The 24,660-nt window shown below is 36.5% G+C and overlaps 1 protein-coding gene across 2 annotated transcripts in view; it reads left to right on the top strand.

Moving 5' to 3' along the window:
* Window positions 1-24,145, top strand: part of LOC142344830 (dynein beta chain, ciliary-like) — a 270,411-nt gene extending 246,266 nt beyond the window's left edge. Inside the window, exons 71-82 of one of the 2 annotated variants that reach the window (XM_075396813.1) lie at window positions 8,118-8,253; window positions 8,509-8,629; window positions 9,002-9,255; window positions 9,644-9,779; window positions 10,505-10,680; window positions 12,027-12,203; window positions 12,523-12,730; window positions 13,254-13,474; window positions 16,450-16,640; window positions 17,192-17,271; window positions 21,735-21,855; window positions 23,933-24,145. In XM_075396813.1, the coding sequence (XP_075252928.1) occupies window positions 8,118-8,253; window positions 8,509-8,629; window positions 9,002-9,255; window positions 9,644-9,779; window positions 10,505-10,680; window positions 12,027-12,203; window positions 12,523-12,730; window positions 13,254-13,474; window positions 16,450-16,640; window positions 17,192-17,271; window positions 21,735-21,855; window positions 23,933-23,972 (1,861 nt within the window). In that variant the 3' untranslated portion in view covers window positions 23,973-24,145. Of the gene's footprint in view, window positions 1-8,117; window positions 8,254-8,508; window positions 8,630-9,001; window positions 9,256-9,643; window positions 9,780-10,504; window positions 10,681-12,026; window positions 12,204-12,522; window positions 12,731-13,253; window positions 13,475-16,449; window positions 16,641-17,180; window positions 17,272-21,734; window positions 21,856-23,932 lie in introns of those variants that run through there. The other variant, XM_075396814.1, reaches the window with a different exon arrangement.
* Window positions 24,146-24,660: the final 515 nt, after the last annotated feature.

Genomic DNA, 24,660 nt, shown 5'->3' with positions numbered 1-24,660 from the left:
CTGTAAAGGAACCAGAGCGCGCCTAGTAAAAATCACATGCTATATACAATATATTATGCAACTAGGTGTGACTTAAGTCTATGCTCCAATCATTTGTTTGGTCTTAGATAAGGTGAACATTGCGAAACACATGTTGGGAGAGAATTTTGTACTTGTGTTCATTTTTAGATAATAGCTAATTAAAACCATACCTCTAAAAACCATTAGTTACGTGAACCTACTTGCGAACAAAGATAACAAGTACATGTGTTTTGTATATAAAGCAATAAATTTATCAGCACAACCCACACTTCTGTGTGGGAGAGAGTTAACCATTAATAGTGTACAGACCCATGTATTTTACATACAAGTTGATTTAGAACAGATGTGACCCTAGATAGTGTAGAGCAGAGACCACACACAATTTACATAAAACCAATACAAAACAGATGTGACCCCAAATTCCTCTGTAAGGGAACCACAGTGCGGCTAACCACATGCTATATACAATATATTATGCAACTAGGTGTGACTATGCTCCAATCTTTTGTTTGGTCTTAGATAAGGTGAACCTTGCGAAACACTTGTTGGGAAAGAGTTTTGTACTTGTGTTCATTTCTTTCTTTTGCTCTTACTTAACAGTTAACTATTGAAACGAAATTGAACTTCAAAGCAATGTCCGTGAAAATTGTTTCGGAGTCTGCTATCTCCTTTTTTGAAAACTCTTGTTTACCAAACAGTGTTTGAAAATTTTGTCGTTCTGATGCAACAGAAAAGAAAAAACGTTTTGTGGAACACTTACCAGTTTTGTTTCATACCGAAGCTGTTTATTATTGCCGCCCTACCGGAAAAAACGGAGCCAGCTGAATGCAGTATCATTACTTCTGGAGGACACTTACCACCAAAAACTATACCACAAAAGCTTTCGACTGAAGAAACTTTGCCGGAAGAAGTGAGACGTATCTTGTACAGATACGACTGCGATTGTGTGCCCTTATTCGAGAATCAACTCGGTACATATCAAGCCTACGAAAATTTGGGTGATATGTGGGGTGTCAAATCATCACCATCCTCACCGGAAAGTCAGCCACCGAGTGTTTCAGTCAGTGTTCCAACAATTTCTGCTGTGGATCCAAGCCCAACTTTCACTCCAACCCAAAGCCCTTCACTCTTTGAGGATTTCCAGAGGTAGAACAAGATCTCTGACAATGTTGCAAATACAAGTCCGTTTGATGTCAATATTTGATCTGGTTCAAACTTTCAGACACCACAACCCCAAACAAATTCAGCCGATTTTAAGACACCCAATTGCTCGGAAACTCCAGTAGTATGCGCAGCACCAAAAAAACGAAGACAGGAGGACTCTCTATTGGACTTTTTTGACCTCCAATAACTTATTTAATATTGAATTATATTTCCTTTGCACTTTGGTGTGTTGTGTTGCTATCTTTTGTGAATAGCTCGCTAATTGACACTCTTCTTTTAATTTTTTACATAACTAGCAGACTTCAGAATCAGAATTTTACAAAAATGGACATGTTCAAACAATTTCACAAAAACAGTACTGTTTAGTGAGACAAAGTTGAGAGAAAATTTCCAAAATGGACTTGTTCAAACATGTTCAGAAGGTAATATGTACCAGGAAGCAACCAAGCTTCTGATTGGTTGAGAGAAAATTTGTTGAGAAAGCTACTAAAATGTAACATTAGGTTTAAACAAAAGCTTCAAAAAAATGCATAATTTCCTTATAAAACAAAAACCTCATTCAGCAAATCGTTCTTGGTATGCTGGTATAATACCAGCGCTCCTGTTGGGTATACCTTCAGGTGTTATCTAAACTAGCAAAACATCATTTTTTCAGCGAAAAGGAGGAAAAAAAGAAAGGATTTTTTTAAAATGAGATTTTTTCGGTTTTTTGCTTAACCACATCTTTCTAAAAAAAAGTTGAAAAAAAACGAAAAAAAAATTTTTTGTTTTTCATGGTGACCTTTGACCCAGAAAAATCGGCTCCAAAAGATAGTTGGAATGAAATTGACTATTGGGTTGATACTATCAGACACTGCACTACAAAAAAGCTCATAACGCTTGTCAATTTAAACTCAATCCTTCATGAGATAATTAGCCATTAATTAACATGTAGTTAGCACCTAATTAGTCTAATTAGTAATTAATGAAAAAAAATCCCATTTTTTCAAACGGATTTGTTATCACTGATACATGCTTGTCACTTTTGGTCATAAGGGTCAGGGCCGAAAAACGGCTCCTTCACCGATTTTCAAAACATCTGGACATTAACGTCTCATTAACATCTGGCATTAATTAGCAATTGAATTACCCGAAATAATAATGATACACCCGGTTTTTTTTTTTAAAAAAAATCAATTTTTGGGGGTTGGAGACAAAATCATCGCATAACAGCTGTCATCGAAAAAGGCTCGCAACAGGGGGCTTGTCATTAGCTGTCATGTGATGACATTGATTGATCATGATTGACAGAAAACCTAACTTTTTTCCTGATAAAGATGAGGGATTTTTATTGTGGGGTCCTACGTTTTAGTGTCCGGGGAGCATTTTTTGTTATGACGCCCAGCATCGTCAGGCGCACCCATCGGTATCTACAGTGAAAAAACTACAAAAATTGCTTTTTTTTGCAACATTAAGCGAAAAAAATTGAACATTTCATTTGCTTTTAGTTGACTTATTAGCTGTTCAAACACCGTGACAGTAATAAAACTGTGCATCATAACCGTCTCAAGCATCCCTTGTACTTAAAAAATAAAAAAAAGTGTTGAAAAAAGCGATGTTTTTGGAATGTTTTTCAAACTTCTGTGGAAATCAAATCGAAATTTTCTTTTTAGGTAGACTACTGAAGTGTAATATTACCTCTTAAAGGTTGAAACACAAATGTTCCCTCTTCCTTTATGTCATTAGAGCATATTAGCTATCAAAATGAAGAAAAAAAGCTTAAAATATTTGATTGAAATGTCATTAAAAACTCATAAAAGTTTACTTTAACTAAGACTAAAATTTAACAAACCAAAAAGTTGCAATTGATATGTTTTGTCGCATCACATGAAGCCAATAACTAAAAAGAATTACCCATGGTTTTAGACGCCTTTTTGTATATTGCACTAAACATTCGAAAATCTCGAACAAGTTTTATCATGTCAGTCTTGTTCAGTGGGAAACGTAAAGCGTTACTTTCAGTTCATTGCAAATTGATATGTTCATAGTAGTTGACTAAAGCTGGGACAAAACGCGCGCTCATATTATCCAATCAATTTCGGAATTTTTGAATGCTTGCATTGCGCGCCTATTATAAGAGACTCGTGTGGAGTAGAAAGAAATTCGCCATTTGAAGTTGAATTACATGTTTACGAAAGTTGTCATTATCTCTGCTAACTTTTGAATCTTGAATTTTCCAACTTTGGTTTTCAATTGCAAATATCGTTCGGCAACTTTTGCTAACAGGGGAAATCAATCTCGCCATGAGCATCGCTACCACCCTGACGAAGTAGGTTCACCAGTCTTTACCTGTTGTATTTGTACATTCACTTGTAGAAAATTTTCTGAACTCGAAAAAAAACATGAGGACTTGTCATCAAAAATTTACAAACTGCTGTCGGTCCTGCTATATGGGTTTAAACAACACCAGATTATTTGCTCAGCATATGAGTTCTTTGCATTCTTTACCTGTCTTTGGCGATCAATTTCAACCAACTCAAGCGCCGCCTGAAACTACCTGTTATGGTACCCTTCAGAGCTACCATCTGCCGCCATCAACAACCCAAGCCAACACAAGCTCCAGCATAAACCCTTAATCGATTCGCTTATAGAACACAAAATCGCACAAGGATCGCAAAAAGTTCAATTTAGTGCTCTTTTTCAACTCCGAAAACCAAGTCAAAACGAAGATCAGGAAGATGAGCTTAATGAAATTTATGCAAATTCGCTCATGACACCCGTTTACAGTCAGGGACTTAGCAGTGAGACATTCTGGACTATGGTCGAGAAGATGATGATTGTGCTAACGACATTTGCCTCTAATGGTAGTGGTTGGGTGCTTGAGAAAGTTATCAAAATAATTGTGAACTTTTCCCGCTACCGACCTATAACTGGCTCTTCTTTCATTGCATTACCTTCAAAATTACAAAATTGCCGCGGTTTACTTATTATTCGTAACCATGAGGACGCAAATTGCTTCCATTACTGATATATTGCTGCATATCATATGCACAACAATATTAGCTTTGGTCGACCAGGAAGGAACTACAACACAGAAAAAACTTTACCAGAAACTTACAAGCAAGCCAACCTTCATCAACCAACTGGACACTTCGATATGCCCATGGGGCTAGAAGACATCAATCAGTTCGAAAATCTCAATGCAGTTCGAATCAACGTTTTTGGTTCTGATGGTAGAGACTTATTTCCACTCAGATTGTCAAAGTTTGTCTCAAACTTCACAATGGATCTATTACTTTTATACGAAGCTGACTGTTACCATTATGTATTCATTACCAACTTGGTTGAAGTATTCTGTCAACTCCGAAATACCAAATTCCGCTTTGAGTCTCATATTTGCCAGAATTGTTTCTGGTTGCGTGAAGAAGGCCTTGCAAAGCTTACCGATCATATGGAGATCTGCTGTGAAAATGTGCCGGCTGTTGTTCGATTACCAGCTCCGGGAAAAAAATTATATAAATTCAAAAACTTGGCCGCTATCTGGTTTGTTCCATTAGTCATTTACTTTGACTTCGAATCCTTCTTGTGTCCAGTAGCAGGATGCACGCCCCACGGGAACAACGCATACACCAGAGTTATTGAAAAACACGAGCCCTCTGGGTTTTCACTTGCGATTTTTCATTTGTAAACATGTTACACACACTAGCCAAGGATATATACAAGCGCAAACGAGATTTTCCTTTCTTCAGAGGTGACCGTAGCCAGTATCCAAAAAGTGCAGCTAGCAAATGTTGGATATAAAACGAAGCCTTTGACGATAATGGTGAACAGTCGTCAATTGATCTGGATCATTGCCACTACACTGGACAATTTCTTGGCTGGGCTCATGAAAAATGCAACCGAGCACGAAGGAAAGTCAACTTCACCCCTTTGGTGGGACATAATATACAAAATTATGATCTTCATCACATTTCTTTAGCCTTGCAATCTTGTGAGCCAACGACCACTGTAAAGGTAATTCCATCTACTCATGAAAAACACATTTTCATGAACTTTGGAGTGCTCGTGGAGGCCATAACCCTAGATGATGGAAAAGTGATCAAAAAGTATGAAAATCTGAGGCTTATTGATTCATTCAAAATGATGAATTTGTCTCTCGAAAAGCTGGTTGACATGTTACCAAGAGATCGTTTTGGAGTACTTGCTTCTGTCTTTCCTAACCTATCCTCAACAGAAATGAAGCTCCGGCAGCAAAAAAGATATTACCCCTATTCATATGTTAGCGGTCGAGAAAAGTTCAGCGAAAAATTCCTACCGCCACTTAATGAATGTCGTATCACTTAGAAGGAAACGCAGTAACAATAACTCAAGAAAACTTGAACTACGCCAAGACGATGTGGAACACTCTGAATTGTGAAACTCTACAAGACTACCCCGACGCATACCTGAAAACCGATTGCGCTCTTCTCGCATGCGTTTGTGAGTTCCACAGAGAGCTCAGCTTCTCCACATACAAACTCGGTTGCATGCACTTTTACACACTCCCAAATATGGCTAAGGAAGCGTCATTGAGAATATGCAAGGCAGAAGTCGAATTGCTTACAGAACGCGAGCACCTCGATATGATAGTAGGCGCAGTACGTGGGGGAGTATGTTCAGTCTACGAGATGAGAAAGTTTACAGCAAATAATAAATATTTACCAGGTTATGACTCTTCACAAACCTCGACATTTGGCTTCTGCGTGGACGCAAATAACCTGTACGATGGCGTCATGCAGAATGAAAACCTCCCTCAATCAGATTTTATGCTAAATTCTGATATTACACTGGCTGAGATACTAAACTGCCCTGATGATAACCCTATCGGTTACTTCGTGGAAGTCGACTTGCATTATCCAGCAAGTCTACACGATTAGCATTAGGACCTCCCCTCGCACCATCAAAAAATATTGTTGAGGATGACTGGCTCAGCGAATACCAAGTAAATTTGCGAGAGAGTCATAACTTACCCCCCTCAAAAGTTCCAAAACTCTGGCAGGCTTTTTTCGACAAAGAACATTGTGCTGCATTACAAGCTGTTAAAACTGTATGTTAATTTGGAATTTGTGGTTAGGAAAACGCATTGTGTGCTACAGTTTACTCAAAACAATTGGTTAACACCCTCTATAACCCTGAACAGTGAGAAGAGACAAGCGGCTTCGGATAAATTTGAAGAGAGTTTCTATAAACTAATGAACAACGCCGTTTATGGGAAAAACTGCGAATCAAAACGTCGACGGATGAAAATCGACTTTACGAGAGACGCAAGACGAACCCTAACCATAGTAAGCAAGTTTGAGTTTGATAAAATTAAAGTGTTTGGCGAGAACATGGCAGCTCTTTCTCCTCCCGCACAAAAAAGATCTATTGGGATACACCAACTAAGGTAGGGGCCACAATACTACTGATAGCTTGCTATACCGGATCAATTGTGAAGATCTCTACCGTGAACTGGAGGAGAGCAATGTTCTTGATCAGTTTGACTTCTCAAATTACCCAGAAGATCACAAACTGTACAGCGACGAAAATAAACGCGACGTCTTAAAATTCAAAGACGAATATGCTGGGGATTATATAAAAGAGTTTATATGCCTGAAGCCAGAGCTGTACAGCATTACTTCCGCTAGTGAGTATTTTTTGTTTGATAATTCAAGAAAAACTAACAAAGTAACAACTAACTTTGTCTGATTGTCATGATTTGACTGCTTTTTTCTTTTCATAGTTAACTGAACAAAGTCCGCCCAAGGAATAACCAGAGCAGCCCAAAATTTGCTTCGACATGCAGACTACAATAGTACACTTGTGACTGGTAGTACACTGCGCGCTGAAAATACAACGATTGTTTCGGAAAAGCATGTACTACAAACGGTTTCAACAAATAAAATATGTCTTTCTGCCTTTGGTAATAAACGCCACTTTTTGAACGGGGGAATTAAAACACTACTATTTGTCCTTTATAAAATTGATCACTGCCGTGTCGAAGATTTTTCTTGGGATAGCGATGAAGTAGAGTGGGACTACGAAAATATGGAAATTTATGCTCACCTTCTGCTAGATTCGAGTCCAAACTGGGACCATACTAATACTTTTGTTGTGCCGGATACAACAAATGAAAGCCCGGAAGAATGGGAAACACCTGACCCGGGATTTGCAATGACAAGCATTATTAACGATGAAGATATTGATAGCGATGATATTGTAGACTCTGATGCTACCACCAGCTCCAGCTCTTCCTCCCCTAACCCATTCATTAATTATGAAGCTAATGAGTGGAGTGAAAGTAGTAGCGATTATGAAGAAGAACCAGCATTTAAAGTTGTACGCAGACAATGTACCTAACTGCCTAAACTGCGCCTTTTGAATTCCTAACCGTGTAAATTTTATGTTTATGAGTGCTAAAATACGTTTCAATAAATTGTTCACTTGCAGCTCTTATCGGAACGAAATTGAATTTAGGACAATGTTGGCTGTTTGACCGAAAACAAATTTGCCGCCTTGGAAATAGTCTTACATAATCACATCTGGTAAAGAATGAAAGTTAATCCCTTTCCGTCTAGGATAACCCCCTATTATCCCATGTTTAAGTATCGTACGATAACCCCCCTTCTCTTGAGACAGTTTTTACTTACTACTTGCAACCATATTTGGACGCGTAGACTTCACAATACAATATTTAAGACGATTTATGGCCATTACATATTTTGTCATGAAAAACGTGTCAGAAACGTACCAAGTTATTGGAACCCTCTTGGTGGAACCCTTTGTAGTCGTTACTTTTAATCAAGAAATTGTCAAATAAGTCATTTAACACTTGGACGTTTTAAGAAATCTGAATTGTGATTGATGTTTATCAATTCTGATATGAAATTATCCTCCTGCCAACTATTTTAACATGGTCTTTTATCTGTCTCCAGGATCTTCATAGAGGAAAAATTGGGTGCAAAGTACAAGGAGAACAGACGCATTCCCTTCGCAGAGTCTTTCACTGAGACAGGACCCAACATACCAGTCTTCTTCATACTCTCTCCTGGAGTTGACCCACTTCTTGAGGTATGACATTTTTGCAGGATTAGGTCTAAGTGCGTTGTTTTCTATGTGAAACACTAATATACTCTTGAAACTCAGATTAAAAGGTTAAGTAGTTTCAGAAGGTGTTCTGATTGGATAGAGCGCTTTCATTTTGAATCACGTGCCTCTTAATTTTCCGCTAACGTCAAACCACATAATAAGGGTATCATAGTCCAGTTTCATGTTTCAAATTAAAATAAATTTGTGTTTTCTTGCTATATCTGCTTTGAATTTCAGGTTGAGTCTTTGGGTAAAAAATTGGGCTTCACCCAGGAGAATGGAAAATTTCACAACATCTCACTGGGACAGGGGCAGGATGTGGTGGCAAGCGCTGCACTTGACATTGCGGCCAAGGAGGGTAAGCAAAGATGCTTATGTAAAGCTGCCTAAACATTTCAGCATTTATGCAGTATTAAAATAATAAAGAAGAGTTTCCCCGGATCTAATGTAAAACGAAAAGTTGTGAGCTTTTAGAATCAACAGCGTTTAATTTACATCTAATTGCAGCTTTCATGACATGCGGGCTGGGAGCTATATAGTGAGCTTGGATTTTTGTGCCACGTCGACTTTGGTCTGTTCATGTCTATCAATTTTTATGGTTTCACTTTTACGTATAATCGACTCGGTCCTTTTGTCCTAACTAAGCAAATATTAAGAAAACACTCGGTCTTTAAGCAAAATATGTTGAATTTATTCGTTGCTTCGTTATAAAGGGTTCCCCATTTTTAAGGACACTGGGTAGTCCTGCAAAACATCCACTTGGTAGCCAACTGGCTTCCTACTCTCGAAAAGAAACTGGGAGAGATATCGGAGACTGGTCTAGCTCACGAGGCATACCGGGTGTTCATGAGTGCAGAACCCGCCTCCTCCCCCGCTGCTCACATTATACCCCAAGGAGTGTTGGAGAACAGTATCAAGATCACAAACGAGCCGCCGACTAAGATTAGTGCTAATTTGCACAAGGCTCTCGACAATTTCTCACAGGTGAGTGATAATGCTTTGTGACTCATTTGGATTGGACTTGATTTTCTAACTCCAATATTCCTCGTTATTTAAATCGATAAACATTCATGACAGATTTCGCTGCTCATTTGGAGAAGTTAGTGATAAAACCAAACAAAAAACATGGTCAAGTCAGCCGCATCCAACGCTTGCCAAAATGAAATTGTGACCAGAAGCGCTATTTAATGTGTGCGTTGAGTCCACAGAACTTTCACTGAGTTTGTATGGAGTGTGGATGATGATTGTCATTCAGAAAGTTCTTCGGATCAGACTTGGGATCTCGGTTAAGAGTTCAATGTTTCCTTACAGTTGAATGGTTAACTATGCTTTATTTCTATGTTATCTCTCGAATGCTACTGTGCGATTTCAGGACACTTTGGAGATGTGTTCGAAGGAGGCAGAGTTCAAGAGTATCCTCTTCTCCCTCTGTTACTTCCATGCAGTCGTGGCTGAGAGGAGGAAGTTTGGACCACAGGGCTGGAACAGGGTGTACCCTTTCAATACTGGTATTATTTCACACTTATTAAATGCCAGTTTGTCACTGTGCTCCTAGCACTCCTTAATTGTTTTCATTGAGCCGTTTATATTTTCTAACCGGGGCGCAGGATATTAGGCGATATCTCGATTAGGTGAACACATTTTTTGTAGCCACTAGGCAAACATTATGAACTAAAGTTTTATGACATTAGGAGGTTTATAACAATTAAAACACTTAAGAATGGTACTTCAAAATCCACTTGAAGCTATAAAGTACTCAAGTGTTCCTAACAAATGTCTATACACGATGATAGTTTAAAAAATCGGGAAACTTGAGTACTCTATACAGTCAAGTGGATTTTGAAGTACCATTCTTAAGTGTTTCAATTGTTATAAACCTCATAATGTCATAAAATTTTAGTTCATAATGTTTGCCCAGTGGCTACAAAAAATGTGTTCACCTAATCGAGTTTCCGCCTTATATTTCATCCCCATTCTACCCAATAAGCAGTATCTAGGCTCTTGTGCTATACATAAGGGGGGGGGTCAGAATACTTTCTTTTCTCAATGTTGTAATCTATGGAGTAATTGATGACACCTCTTGCAAGATTGCCCGGTGTTCCAAAGCCATGTCAAAACAGCGTTGACCTTTTGTTCACAGCATAAATAGTCTTTTATGAGAATCATCAAGAATTGAAAACTGTAAAATACTCTACATTTTTTTATTGTAGTGGTTGCCTTTTCTATTCGTTAGGCGATTTGACGATCTCAGCTATGGTTCTGTACAACTATCTGGAAGCCAATAACAAGGTGCCCTGGGAGGACCTGAGATACCTGTTTGGGGAGATCATGTACGGGGGACACATCACTGATGACTGGGATAGAAGGCTGTGCAGGACATACTTAGAAGAGTACATGGGGCCAGAGCAGGTGTGACCACAATTATTTCGAGACGTCACTAGTTCTGATTTTTTGTCTGGGTTGTTTTTTTCCTCGCGGCTCATAAAATTTCCGACTTGTTCAAGTTGAGGAAAAAGTGTTCGACATTTTTAAGATTGAGTGCTGCTTGTATCAATTGTTATGGCCTTACGTCATTCGCAGTTCTGGGTTATATCCTCTGCAAGACAATTGTTTTAAGTGTACGTAATAGCCGCCGTCAGTTACTCGAACATCTATTACTTAGGCCTTCTCCTTTACCCTTTTAAATTTGTTTTACCTTCCGATCACGTTTTTTACACATGTCACGGTTTTCATGCTTCTGACTTACCTCAATCAAACGAATATGTTCAGTATAATTACGCACTATGGCCAAGTTTAAAAAGGTAAAATTTAACGGTATAGAGGGTTTTAAGGATGCTTGTAAAATTAAAAATTCAAGATCTTGAATTTTTAATTTTACAAGCATCCTTAAAACTCTCAATCTAACAAGGAAGGGAAGTAACTATTTACTTAATCCCTTGGACCACTGGATTGCTTTGGGTCTGAGATTATGGACTCTTTAAATCTCTTTATAAGTTCATGAAACGCATATATCATTTTTTGTTTTCTAAATTACTTTCAGTCAAGTTGAGTGGTTTCCGTATTGATCAGAAGTTTAATACTAATATCTTTAAACCTTAATCTCTCCACCTAAATCTGATTCCTAAATTTTATTCGAACTGTTGTAGAGTTTGATATTTTTCCAAGTTTTAATTGTGTAATATAATTTTGCGTAAAATGGCAGGTTGGGTAAAATGGCGTCGGGTAAAATGGCATTGGGTAAAATGGAATTGGGTAAATTGTCACGTAACCATTGGAAGCTTTGACAAACTTAAAAAAAGTTTTATTTATTGGAAGCTTTGACAAACTTAGTTTCTCAAGACTTTTTGTTGTGTAGGATACTTTGGTCTTCCTATTGGGGGTTCCAATTCCAGGTGTTATAGGGTTAATTTGGTCTTAATTTTGCCTCGAATTTTAGCTGAAATCATTCTGGATCTGTCACTTACGTTTTCTACGTAAAATTTTTCATGTGATCTAAAAATAAATACTTTTTAAATGTCTCGATTGAGGAATCGATACCAAAACTTCGGAATCTTGAGAACTTCGGAACAAGGTGTTTCAATGCCGCCCTCTTCCATAATGCAGCAAACTTTTAGATGGTCTGATTAGAGCCTTTTTTCGGTCTGTCCTGTCTGTAATAATTGGTAGTTGTATTGAGTCCGGCCCCGTAACATGACTTAGGTAAAGGTAATGACGTAACATTTTTAACAACAGGTTCATCTTTTTTATTCTTTCAGTTGGACGGTGATCTTAACTTGGCCCCTCAATTCCCTGTGCCTGGCAACATGGACTACAAAGGATACCACACTTACATTGATGAGTCACTACCACAAGAGAGCCCTGCTCTGTATGGATTGCACCTCAATGCTGAGATCGGGTTTCTCACTACACTCAGTGACAGTCTGTTTAGAGTTGTTAGTACTTGTATTGATGTCAACCAAAGTATATCCTCCCTGGGCTTCCATATTGGGTTGGAGAGAATGCACTAATTAAGAGCCGTGAGCCAAATTATGAATGTTTTGCTAAGATGATGTTTAGATCTAAAAAGTGAGATCTATTTCGTTTTGCAGAGTTGTTTATGATCCCCCCTCCCCGTTAAAGTATGTGCTGTTCCAAACCACTTTAACCAAGTGAAAACGTAAAAAGTGCTCTTTGGAGTCTGAAACTCAGGTTCCCACAAAGCTGGAAGGTGGATAGATCCAAAATTTTCAAAATCATCATTTGTTTCTACAGGTGCACGACCTTCAACCGCGTGACTCGGCTGGCTCATCCCAGTCTGGCTCGACTAGAGAGGAGGTGGTGGAGTCAACAGTGGAGGACCTGACTGATAAGTTGCCAGACCCCTTCAACATGATAGAGTTGCACCAGAAGGAGGAGACTAAGACTCCCTACACTGTCGTGTGTCTACAGGAGTGTGAAAGAATGAATTCACTCACACAGGGTGTGTACAAAAATTTGAACAAGTTTTCTTGAACATTTTTAAGTGAACAAAGACACTCAGCTCTTTTGAGCATTAATGAACAACAAATAATGCCCCAACAAGTCGTTAACAATTATCAAACCAAAAACATTAAAACGCCAGTTAGAGTAGGATAAAATTTCGTACGTGTTAGTGTTCCGAATTCCGCACTTGAGAGACAAGTTTTTAGTCAAAACCAAAACATAGTATAAAATTTTCTGTTGTTCAAGTCCAAACTTTTTTTGCCAAATGAGTCCTACAAACTTCTCCAAGAAATTAAATTGAACTTATATCTCCGCTGCTGGCTCTTCCTAAAATTACCTTCAAAAACAAGTGCCACAAAAACTCTATTATTAGGTTGTTTTTTATACATTTTTTTTTCAAAAAACCTGCACTCGAGATGGAGAAATTCCACAAACGTCGGATCCAACAATTTTCGTGACTGTTTTTTGACCATTAAGTGACTCGCCTACTTTGTGAATATTCTTCAACTTTCATTATCCAGAAATCAGGAGGTCACTGACAGAACTGCAACTTGGACTGAAGGGAGAGTTGACAATTACAAGTGCCATGGATGACCTCAGCACTTCTCTATTTCTGGACAAAGTTCCACAGACGTGGTTAAGATACCCCACCACTTACCCCTTGGCTACCTGGTTCTCTGACTTGATGCAGAGAGTGAAAGAACTCGAAACCTGGACCACCGACTTCGGATTGCCCAATAGTGTACGTTGTTTTGTTTGCTTTCAATTAATCAACCTATCGGCAAGTCTAGGAAAAAACCGCGCAAGGAGAAAACAAAAATTGATTTCAAGATGCAGACAAGAAAAGCACAAAATTTTAGGTTGAAAAATAACCAGGGACTCACAGTTGTTAATTTTTTTCTATTCTGTGTTTGAGCTGTTACTTTTTATCATGGACTACAACTTATTAAGAAAGCAGTGAATGAATTCTTTGATAATTTTATTTAACAGACTGTAAATCCTATTTTAAAACTTTTGCAATGCTCCGTAGTAACCACGAATCTGTTCAATTTGAGTTCTTAGTTTGTTAATATATCAATTTCATTTCGGTTGAAGATTTTATTGATAAAGCTGGTTGGGGTACAATTTTGCAGCAGCTATAAAGTCCAAAAGGTTTCTATAAAAGTTTACAGTCTTGAGATTTAATTTGAGATGACATATTTTCTCAGTTTGCTTTTAGTGCTTTATTTGAGTTAAAATTTTTCAAAATTGTCGTTGTCAATAGCTTGAGAAAGCGACAAACTTCTTAAATTGCTGGTAATGAGCTAGGTGTTTTCTTTCTTAATTGCTCCGAACGAAGTTTAAAGCAATTATTGTAAAAGTGTGTGTCTTATTTTATGCAAAATGTTCGCTTGACTTCTCAGGTGACTTTTTTACGCTTCTCTTCTTCCTCATTTTTGAGTGATCTAGATTGCTCCCACTCCGAAGTTGTTTGTTGCTGAAATAAAAGCCATTGTAGCAGAGCAAAGTACAATGGCCTGATAGCCAATTGATAAATGTGTCTGTTAGGGCTCCGGAGGTCGAGGGCGCAAATCCCGCATCCATCGGATCGTTTTGCACCCACATACAAAAATTTATCGAGGCCACAGCCCTTGAATTAAATTTCCCCACCTGTTGTTCGAGAGAAATTGTCCGACGTTAGTCGGTTTATGTTTATTATTTACGTTTATAACGCAATTGTTTTGTAAAGCATTGAGCTTTTTTATTGGCACATTTTTTGTCTGAAATTCTTAATTTTTGCATCCTTTTTTTCACGGGGTTCATTTGTTTGATAAAATGCTTATGTAGATGTGGTCAACTGTTCTGCAACATTGTGCATAGAAGAGGTTTGAGATGAGTGTTTTGGTAAAATTTTGGAGCTTTTTTTTATGTATATGCTTCATTTAAAATTTTGTTTTATGACGTTTCAATTTCCTTCATTTGTAATTTTTTACTCATTCAATCATGAAATGCATATTTTTAAGATTCTTTTTCTCAATGACCTATGCTACCAATAAACATGCGGAAAATAAATTGAAGGTGCGGTAAGGATGACACTGGATAAATCAATGCCTGTAGATCTGGGATAATTATTGGTATCGAATTAATTTAATGTGAATGAAAATTTAAATTATGCATTTTTAATAGCTGTCATCAGGCTCTCAAAAGCTATTATTTAGATGCGCTCTTTTCATTTCGTTGTAATTTTTAATATTTTTTTTCGGTTTTTTTTCGTTTCATTGTTTCGATCAAGATTTTCACCTATGATTTCCGATTTACCTCAGTCATTGTTCCAACTTAATGGAATTCAGAAACCGTTCAGAAAATTCACGCAAATATGTTCAGGGTCGAAAAGCGAATTCACAAGAAAAGGGATCAACCAATGGAGTCTTGTCACTGAGATTTTGGGTTTAAAGACTGAATGAATTATGTTATGAATTAAGTTACGTGGCGTGTAATTCCTTCCTAGAGGCTCAATTCTTCATATTTATTTACTCTAAGGAAAATAAGGATTAAATTTGAGTTTTTATGACACTTAGAAAAAAATTAGGCTGCGTATATTTTTTCTTTTTTTTTCTCTAATTAGGTCAATCCCAACGTCGGTCAGTTGGGTCAACGAGGGATATTTTTCTACAATCTGCTGGCTATCTCGAAAGTGTTGATTATTCGAAAATAGTTGGTTTTTCAAGCTGATTGTTTTCCTACTCTAGAAAATAATTGGTTTTTCAAGCTGATTGTTTTCCTGCTCTATATGTTTTTAAAATGTACATGAATTAGCCTGCAAGTTCACTAAATGCATTTTTTTTATTTATTAACTATTCATTAGAAACTGATTGTGACAATTTTTATCGATAATAGTACAAATTCTATTTATACTCAATTCAGAAGCTGACTCAAACAAAATATTTAAATTATGCACGTAAATTAACCAACATTATAATTTTAATCTAATTGATCAGTTAATTGTTAATAGTTCGTGTTTGAGTTTTTGTTTAATAAAAATGCGCATTTAGTTTTAAAAAATGGATGCCCGGCGGGAATTTTGCTGTCTTAGATTTTAATGTGAAAGTACTTGACAATTTTTGGTTTAAAAATTAAATAAAGGTTTTTACATCTTCGATGCTGGAAACTGGGCGTAGCTTTACTTCGGACCTCAGAACAAAATTATCTATATCGTTTTTTTATTGCTGTTTAACTGCTTTTATGTGCGTGATGCCATTTATTACACTCAATATCTGTAAGTTTTTAACTATACTGTACACAGGGGTTTGATCGTAATTAACTTACCTCGCAATCTAAATGATTTATGACCTTACTGTAATATAACTTTACTCTTAACCGTTTCAATGTGAATAAAGGATGTCAGTATAATGAAATTGGCAACCTTAATTTTTTTCAAAAATACCAAAATATTTGAGTTGATTTTAATAGGTTTAATAGCTTGCATCGGCAACTCCGTCAACTTATTTCTGAGTCTGATTCCATTTATATTCTGTGACATTTAAGTATTTTTGCAGCCCTCTATGTTATTTGTTTTATAATGAGGAAAAGTACCTCAAAAAGTGCATCCAAATGCTCGCTTTCATTACAACCACAATATTTGTTTAACCTCTATACGAAGCAAACTTATCAAGAGCTGGTTAATGATTTTCAGTAAATTTTTTGACAAAGCTGAAAACTTTTCAATTAATTTTTCAGGTTTGGATTGGGGGCCTGTTTAATCCCCAGGCATTTTTAACTGCTATCATGCAACAGACAGCGAGGAAGAACGAGTGGCCCCTGGACAAGATGGTGTTGAACTGTGACGTCACGAAGAAGAACAGGGATGACTTCGGGGCACCGCCCAGGGAAGGATCGTATATCAATGGACTGTACATGGAAGGAGCCAGGTAAGTTCTCCGAGTGCGAGGTGGGGGGGGGGGGGGGGGGGGAGAGTGGTTTGGACCATGTCCAAATTTTTCAGAAGCATTTTTAACTGATTATACTTGGTATTAGAGCAACTCTTTGCTCGCTATGTTGATTCGATGTCAACACCATTATAGTGAGAGTAAAGTTTGGGAATTTTGTGGGTTGCGACCCCACAATCTCTTAATTGATTGCAATCCTGTGCTATCCACTGAGCCAACTGATCCACATTGCGGGAGTCTTACCAGGCTCTCTTATATTGAGCTATCATTTCAAGCTCCATCTTATGATCACAACTTATTTACTAGAGTGTGTACTCTAACATTTGGTATGATTTTTATAGCAGTCTTTCTCTAAATTAAACGCTCAATCGCCAAAACATACATTATCATCATCAGCGCAATTTTAAATGATGCCTGCAACACTGCATTTTGGGGACACACGCTCTGCGACTAAAATGAGTTTATCGGCAGTAAAAATTTTCTTTTTTATTGATTCAACTCGGCCAATTGTTGTTGTGGTAGTTGTTGTTTAGATGGGATATCCAGACGGGGGCCATGGCAGAGGCAAGGCTGAAAGAACTCACTCCTCAGATGCCGGTGGTTTATTTAAAGGGTGAATATTTTTCAATTCAATTCAAAGTTAACCATTTATTTAAGAAAAGTTTACAGACATTAGGTGAAAATTGTCCTCTTATATTTTGCAGGTGAACAACAATTAAACACTTAAAAGGGCACTTAAAAATCCACTTGACAATATAAGGTAATTAAGTGCGCCTTACATTCGGGTTTTAGGACAATTGATCCAAAAACAACAGACTGAAAGCAAAAATTCGGACAAGAGATAGAAAACGAAATTTTTCAAATTGCATATTGGTCAATCAGATTTATGCACTCACTTTTAATACAGCGTTTAACGGTTGAGTTTTTGTTCGGTTGTGACAATATCGTATCAAGTTCCACGGTCCTCTAACGCATCCCGTACTTAACGCCAAGTCAATATCAGTACTGGGCAAGTCTAATTCCAAGTCTAGATATCAGTACTGATTCAGAGCTATGATCATAACACATTTAAGACTTGGCCAAGACTTGGCAAGTCTAAGCCAAGTGCAAAATGAAGGTTCCGTACGGCGATCGAACCCACGCTCTCCCTCTCACACGCTGTTTGTTCTCCTTACTGGGCCTCTGTGACTGTTGTAACTTTTGTCTTTTGCGCCCTTAAAATACGCTTGAAAGAAGCAAATTTCAAGTGAGAAAGCGAGCAAATTATACTACATGGGAGACTTGCATTTACAATTGCCCAGTACTGATTAACACTTGAAGTTGGTACGGGATGGTAATGGATGGCGAGGCGTGACCAGAAGCGGTAACCTCTTTTCAGCGCGCAAATAACACCTAATTCAGTCAATGAAATTACAGACGAATTGTCGATCTCCTCTGCCAAGTTTACTGTCCTCGATCTGTCCTTTCAATCTATTTTTTGGTTACCTTGTCTTTACTAAAAGTGTGCTAGAACAAAAGCAAAATTTGCTTTCATTCAGCCTTTTTATCTATCCAAGTTAGATCATTTTGACCATTTCTCATATCAATGTCCAATAACTCTATAAAGATCTATCGTCGTCAGATTGTTTTTCTATATTTACTTTTAAACTATGGTATGTAGTTTTCTTTTTCTTGAAAATTATATAAATGTATAAAAATTAAATAAATTTAGGTTGTATAAAATTCAATTTAAGCAATCAGTACATTTTATTAATTATTTTTTTCTACGATATTTCCTATTTCTTGCAAAAATTTGGGGCTGAGCTTCATGGTGTATGACGCAATTGTTATTACGTTGAAGTTACATTTTCTATAGTAAAATAACTCGAAAATGTCACTGTTTTCGGAGACTATGTTTTAAAATCAGGGATGTGAGAGTTGTTAGCGTATGCGGAAATTTTTCGAAGTGATAAAATTTAGTTCAATTTTGCTTCAAATTTGGAAATATCTCATCTTTGTCTAAGATGCCTGTTTTCGAGCAACCGTGGACAGCAGTGCCAAAACTTGATCGTTGTCGTCCACACCCTTGCACACCCATACACACGGACTTTTCCACACCGTGACTGTGTCAACGTTTGATAAACGCGATAGTTAAAAATTTGTCAATCAAAAACGGAAATAAAGACTATGTAATTTAAGTTAAATTAGATAAAGACTATCTTAATTCAATACAGAGCTCCCCACCCAAAATTAATTTTGGATTAAAAAGACAATTAACAGTTTTGCAACAACCCTTATCGCTGCTTGCAATATCACTTTAATCTCTGAATTGGGTCTCAAGTAAATACTAATTTATTTCGAGAAATAAGTTTTTAGGCTAAATGAATACTCGAAATTGTGAACAATGGTTACGTTATCCACCAAAGCACGTGAAAAAATCAATGCTTTAATCCCTATAATCACTGTTAACGTAGTTTTCAAAAATTTTTGCCTTGCCATTTTTTGTCCCAATATTCTCATTAATAAATTGCATCATGAACTTCGTTTTTTGGAAGTTTATGTGGAAATGATTTGTTTTTTTTTTCAAAAAAAGTGTTACCTGAATAAAGGTAGAGGTGAATTACAGAACATTAAGGTCTTCGGTCAGTTCTCGAAAGTTATTGTACAAGTATTATCTCCGGGTCAATGCGAGCATCATCGCTTTCAAGATATACAATCTTTTTTGCAACAACTTTTCTGCAGAAAATAGAATTTTGATCATAACCCAAAATCTGCTAATTACGGGAGAGAGAGAGAGAGGAGGAGGATGAAACTGCGTCCGGTTAGATGTACCTGTGTAATGGTTTTCAGTAGCCGACATACCCCTTTGCTATCGGAAACTGGTGCTACTAGCACTTAATATTCTCAGTTTTAATTATTGTACCAACAATTGATTGAAGATTTTTTTAAGAAACCTGTCAAAATGTGAAATTGCAAATGTCTCAATAAACTGCAAAAGCAGAACTGTGAGGTGAGATAATATAGATTAAACGCTGGGACGAGTGTGGATAGTATGAAGGAAGGGGAGTAAGGTGGAAAAATAACGCAAAAAGGGGGAATAACGAAAAAACGTCAACCGCAATATCCGAGGTTCTTTGAACACTAAAGTTTTTGTTTTTCCAATTGAGCGTGCGTAATGCAGTTGCAGTTGGTGACTGCAGCTAATATCAAGAAGTTTTATCTTTGAGCTTTTCAGCATCATTTAATCATAAATTAGCCGACAAGTTTCTAGGTAATGTTGAACAACAAATGAAAATGAGTTGAAGAAAAAGTTAACTGTATAACTGAATTATGATGTTCAAGGGATTTTGAGCATTAGCCCCTCCGATGGACTGTAGAAGTTTAAAATCTGTTGAAGCTGAAATGAGCCAATAATTTGTTTTTTTTCCGTAGCATCTTATGTTTTTTTCGCTATCAAAAAACGAAGTTTTGATCCAATAAATTTTAAAAATGCTAGTAAATTTTGCATGAATTCTTGTTTTAGATAAAACTTTCTACCAAATGTAAATAATAATCTTCATTGAATAGTTCAATACAAACTCGTCTTCTCATCCTTATCTTGATATATTTGACAGTACAGCGTGGTAGATAAAAGATATAGGTCTGCTGTAGTCAGTAAACTTTTTTTGAAGAACAACAGTTTTATCTGTAAAAGATACTTTTTTTGAGAAATTGTTTGTTAAACAATTAAGTTAATAGTTTAATATCAGGAAAAGATTTAAAAAGAAAATAGGGAGTCATTAACTTTAAGTGGCATAGTTACGGATTTTAGAAAGTATAATGAAATGGAACCAGTACTAAAAATCTTAGAGCAGTAACCAGATTTTTTAAAATCATAGGTTTGCTGCAAAAATAATAAAGATTGTTGCCTGCACTATTTGTCCGCTTCATTTTTTTCACATGGGTTTTTTTCTGGGACAAATAGGAGGCCGATGATTTTGCAAGCATATGCTTCCGAAGCAACGAACTTTATTGCATCACCTGCGGTACTGATTCGGTCCATTCTTGAGTCATTTTTTTCTTCAGTCGTTTTTTTTTCTTTTACTGTTCTTTGAGCCCAGCATCGTTCTTTTCAGCCCTTTATTGGTAACACAAAAGTTGTGAGAACTGTGTTTTTCAATTTGATCTTGCACAATGTTTGTTAATCTTGAAATTTTTGGTGTGAAATTTCAGATTGAATTTTTTTGAGTATATTAGGATCTTGACAATTTCCCTTTTTCTAGCTTCATAATAAAGCGCTTCGTTTTACAGGATTCTTAGATAATAACTCTGTTGCTATATCGAGTAAACTTTTTTGTAGGCTATAGATTTTATAGGACTGGTCGCCTGACCAAATTGCAGCGCAAATTTATCACAAACGCATACGCAAAATTTTGCGGTGCTAATTACGATTATTCAAATAATAGCAATTATCATGATATCAACAGCTTCTGCGAAAATTCTATAGTAACAATCCATTGACAGCATCTCAACTAAAAAGACAGACTAAAACATAGGGTCCTATGATATCTTCACGCGTTAATTTTTGGGCTAAGAAATAGAATTGCTGACCAAGTGAGATACCTTGGACTAATAGTGTTTTGAAAAATTGGTAGTGAAGAGGTTTGGAAATTTTCATACAATACATACAATAAAAAAATCGAAGCAAATTTTTATCTGTTTCAAAAATACTTTGATTTGAAGAGAGAAAGCTTAGCGGGCTGAAGTTGTCTTATAACATAATAGAAAAAAAGTCTTCCGAGAAAAACATAAAAAGATCTCGCGAAACTACAGCCATTTGCAGGAGCAATGAATGATGTTTCCAGACAGCCCTGGGACGTTGGCATGTGAAGCTGATATAGTCAACTTCGTCAACATTTTCATGAATAACTTGGTATAACAGAAAATTTTATGCTTAACATGCCTTGCTTTTTTACTCACCCAGTAATGTCTCCGGTAGAAACAAAATGTCTTGAACACAATTGTTCGAAATATTGCATTTGAATTTTCAAAAATTGTTGAAGTGTTGCCTGAACTTTTTTAATGGATAATATTGGTTAGCTATGTTGATTGTTTCAGCCATACTGATGGACAAATTGGAGACTAAGGGGACGTATTGTTGTCCAGTTTACAAGACCAAAGTCAGAGGACCTACATACGTCTGGAAGTTCCACCTGAAAACCAAGGAAAAGAGCGCAAAGTAAGCTGTTTTTTGTCCATGAATTTAAACAACTTCCTGTTAAGAAATTACTGATAAATTACGAAAACTACATCTCTGTTTTATGCTCGATTTGATATCGTATAGATGGGATTGTCTCAATGTTGTTGCTTCTCATGTTTAATTTCTCAAGTACTGTCTAGAGCTACGTTTAGCGGCAAAATTTTGTCAGGTAATCGAATTGTTCCAGCATTTTTTCAAAATGGGGGAATATATATGTCAGGCTGGCTATCTCTTCACTGAAATTTTTTATGCATCCTAGAGAGAATAGGAACATCATATTGTAGATACTAGAGCCTAGTTTTAATCTATAATAAATAAATAAATAAATAAATAATCTTATAATAACTAAATTCAGGTAATTTGAAAAAGCACTTTATAAGACCAAACAGCTGAAAATCGAAGAAAACCAAAAACCTTAAAATGAACAAGATGAAGACAAAAATTTGGTATTTGAAAAGAGAACATGAATTAGAATCAACCGTTTCTCTTGTTGATTTCCATCTTTTTCATCTGAATCTTGTAATTTTATGTCCTGTTGGTATTGCTTCTATAAAGAACTTTGTGAAAATTTTTCTCTAATAATATGGAATTTCAGTTAGCTAAAACAACATAGAATCTACTAAAGCAGATCTAAAAGGTTTTTGGGGAGAACATTGGCAAGTTGAACATTTTCTCAACAAAATCTTGTTTTTGATTCTCAGGCTTTCAAAATTAACTCATAAATTGTTCCCTCTTGTAGAAAGTAATTAATTGTAATTCATCTGTTTCAATGTGAAGATTTTACGGAATAAGAGTTTTAACATTGAAGCAAAAATGTGTTATTAAAAATAAGTTTCTAAGGCCTATCTGTTTCTTCTGAAAGGTTAGATTTAAATATATTTTGACTTTCCCTTGTTTTAAAGCATGAAAAACACGTATTGAAAACAAATATTGGACACAAATCTCAAACTGAATTCTAATGCCAGACATAGCAAGGAAAGACGTAAAAAAAGCTGTTAGAAGAAATTTTTAATTGCTCTCAAACAAAATTTCTGGCCATTATATGAGTCCCGCGGTCTTTTTTCGCTTGACCGATTGTTCGTCCGCCCATTTTCAATTTTCGTCTTCAAAGATGGGATAAAAATGTGATGCCCGGGAGACATAATTTCTCAAACAGTCCTCCGACTGACTAAATTCTAAGTACGCGGTTCATCGAGACTGTTTGGGAGGCATAATTTCATTGTGTCAAGAGCAGTTAGAGTTTGAACACCTCCCCCACTTCACCCCGCGTCACGCTCAGGCCACGCTCCTTTAATAAAGCTACAGCTAGCCTCTCTAAACCGTAGCTAGCTAATGACGACGCCAACAGCTCGACAATAGTTTTTGAGCAACTCGCCCTATGTTCGTCGCTTATGTATTTTACATAGGTCTGATTTTATTTTCGGCCATAATTCTTACAAAATTTTTATTTCTTTTTAATGATATTGCTAACTTATATAAGAAAAGTGTTCCATTTCACCTCCTCGATGGATGTTCATTCAAAGCGAGTCAAACAGTTTGTTGTTTTTCAAAAAAAAACTCGGGAAAACTCTTTCTCAATAAATCTGCATTGCGAGGATTTCCAAAGTAGCTTGAATCTTATTTGTGAATTCTTTTACTGCTAATATTTTTCTATCAAAGTTTGTTTTTGCTTCAGTGGATAACTATTTTGTAACGCATTGGGTGTTTTCAATAGTATTTACTCAGTTTACTACCTCTAAATTTATTTGGGGGCTAGCAATTTTATTCCAGCCTCGCTTATTTGTTCAGTGCATTTCAGCCAATGGGTATCTTTTCCAGAAAGACACGAAAAAGGTACCATTACGCCGGAGAAGCTTTCTGAAAAACTGCATCAATCATTGAAAAGACATTTTCAATTTATGGTTTTCTCGAGGAAAAAATTAGGTTCAAAGTTTTTCAGCAAAGCTTTAGTATTTTTTTTTCAACGTGTTCCATTGAATTAAAGTAAAAAAGCGCAGAATTTTAAATCACGTTTTTCACTATTCTCAAGTAATTGTGAAGCAAGAATTTATTTCAGGTGGATTCTGGGTGGAGTCGCAATTCTTCTTAGCACTTAATCCACCGATCCTCGGATGTTGCAATTTCCATTAAGAGAAGAACATTGATATATTTTCATTGTTGCATCATCAGTAGTATTATTACATATGAAAGATGGCCGTACGTGCAGTAAACCGATATATAATCTATCAGCTTTTACTCTTGCAACATCATGTGCATTTCGTAATTTTTACTTGGGTCGTAGTGGCACATTTAAATCTTAATATATGGGAGAGAGAGTATTTCAAATTGGATTTTGCTATTTTCAGTAGTAATCACTTTATCATCGAAATTAGAATATTCCACGTATTGATTATCTAATGGGAATCCGAGGATTATGGGGATTAAGGCAAATTTTCCCACATCTATCTTTCAAGATCTTTCTGCATGATTACTTCTGCAAGGCGTTAATTAAACGCCTTTTGGGTTAAATTCCTAGATCAGTGAATGTAAAACTGAGTGTAACTTATCATCTGGCAAAAAAATTCAACTTAATTCAATGTGCCGATGCGACCCTGGTACCCTTTATTAACCGTGTGGTTTTCGTTATAATCATCTAATCACCCGTGGATATCTATATAATGTTATCCAATATAGCATAGATTCATCAAAGCATTTAATCCTCAGAGTAATTCAGTACTGAATCACGCAAATCCTCAGAAAACCACTGCTTCTGATTAAGTTGTTCATGTCCAATTTCGCTTTCTG

The sequence above is a fragment of the Convolutriloba macropyga genome, chromosome 8 (genome assembly GCF_964194025.1).
Source record: "Convolutriloba macropyga chromosome 8, txConMacr16.3, whole genome shotgun sequence".
In the NCBI taxonomy this organism is placed as follows: domain Eukaryota; kingdom Metazoa; phylum Xenacoelomorpha; order Acoela; family Convolutidae; genus Convolutriloba; species Convolutriloba macropyga.
This window is presented reverse-complemented; position numbering and strand designations above follow the sequence as displayed.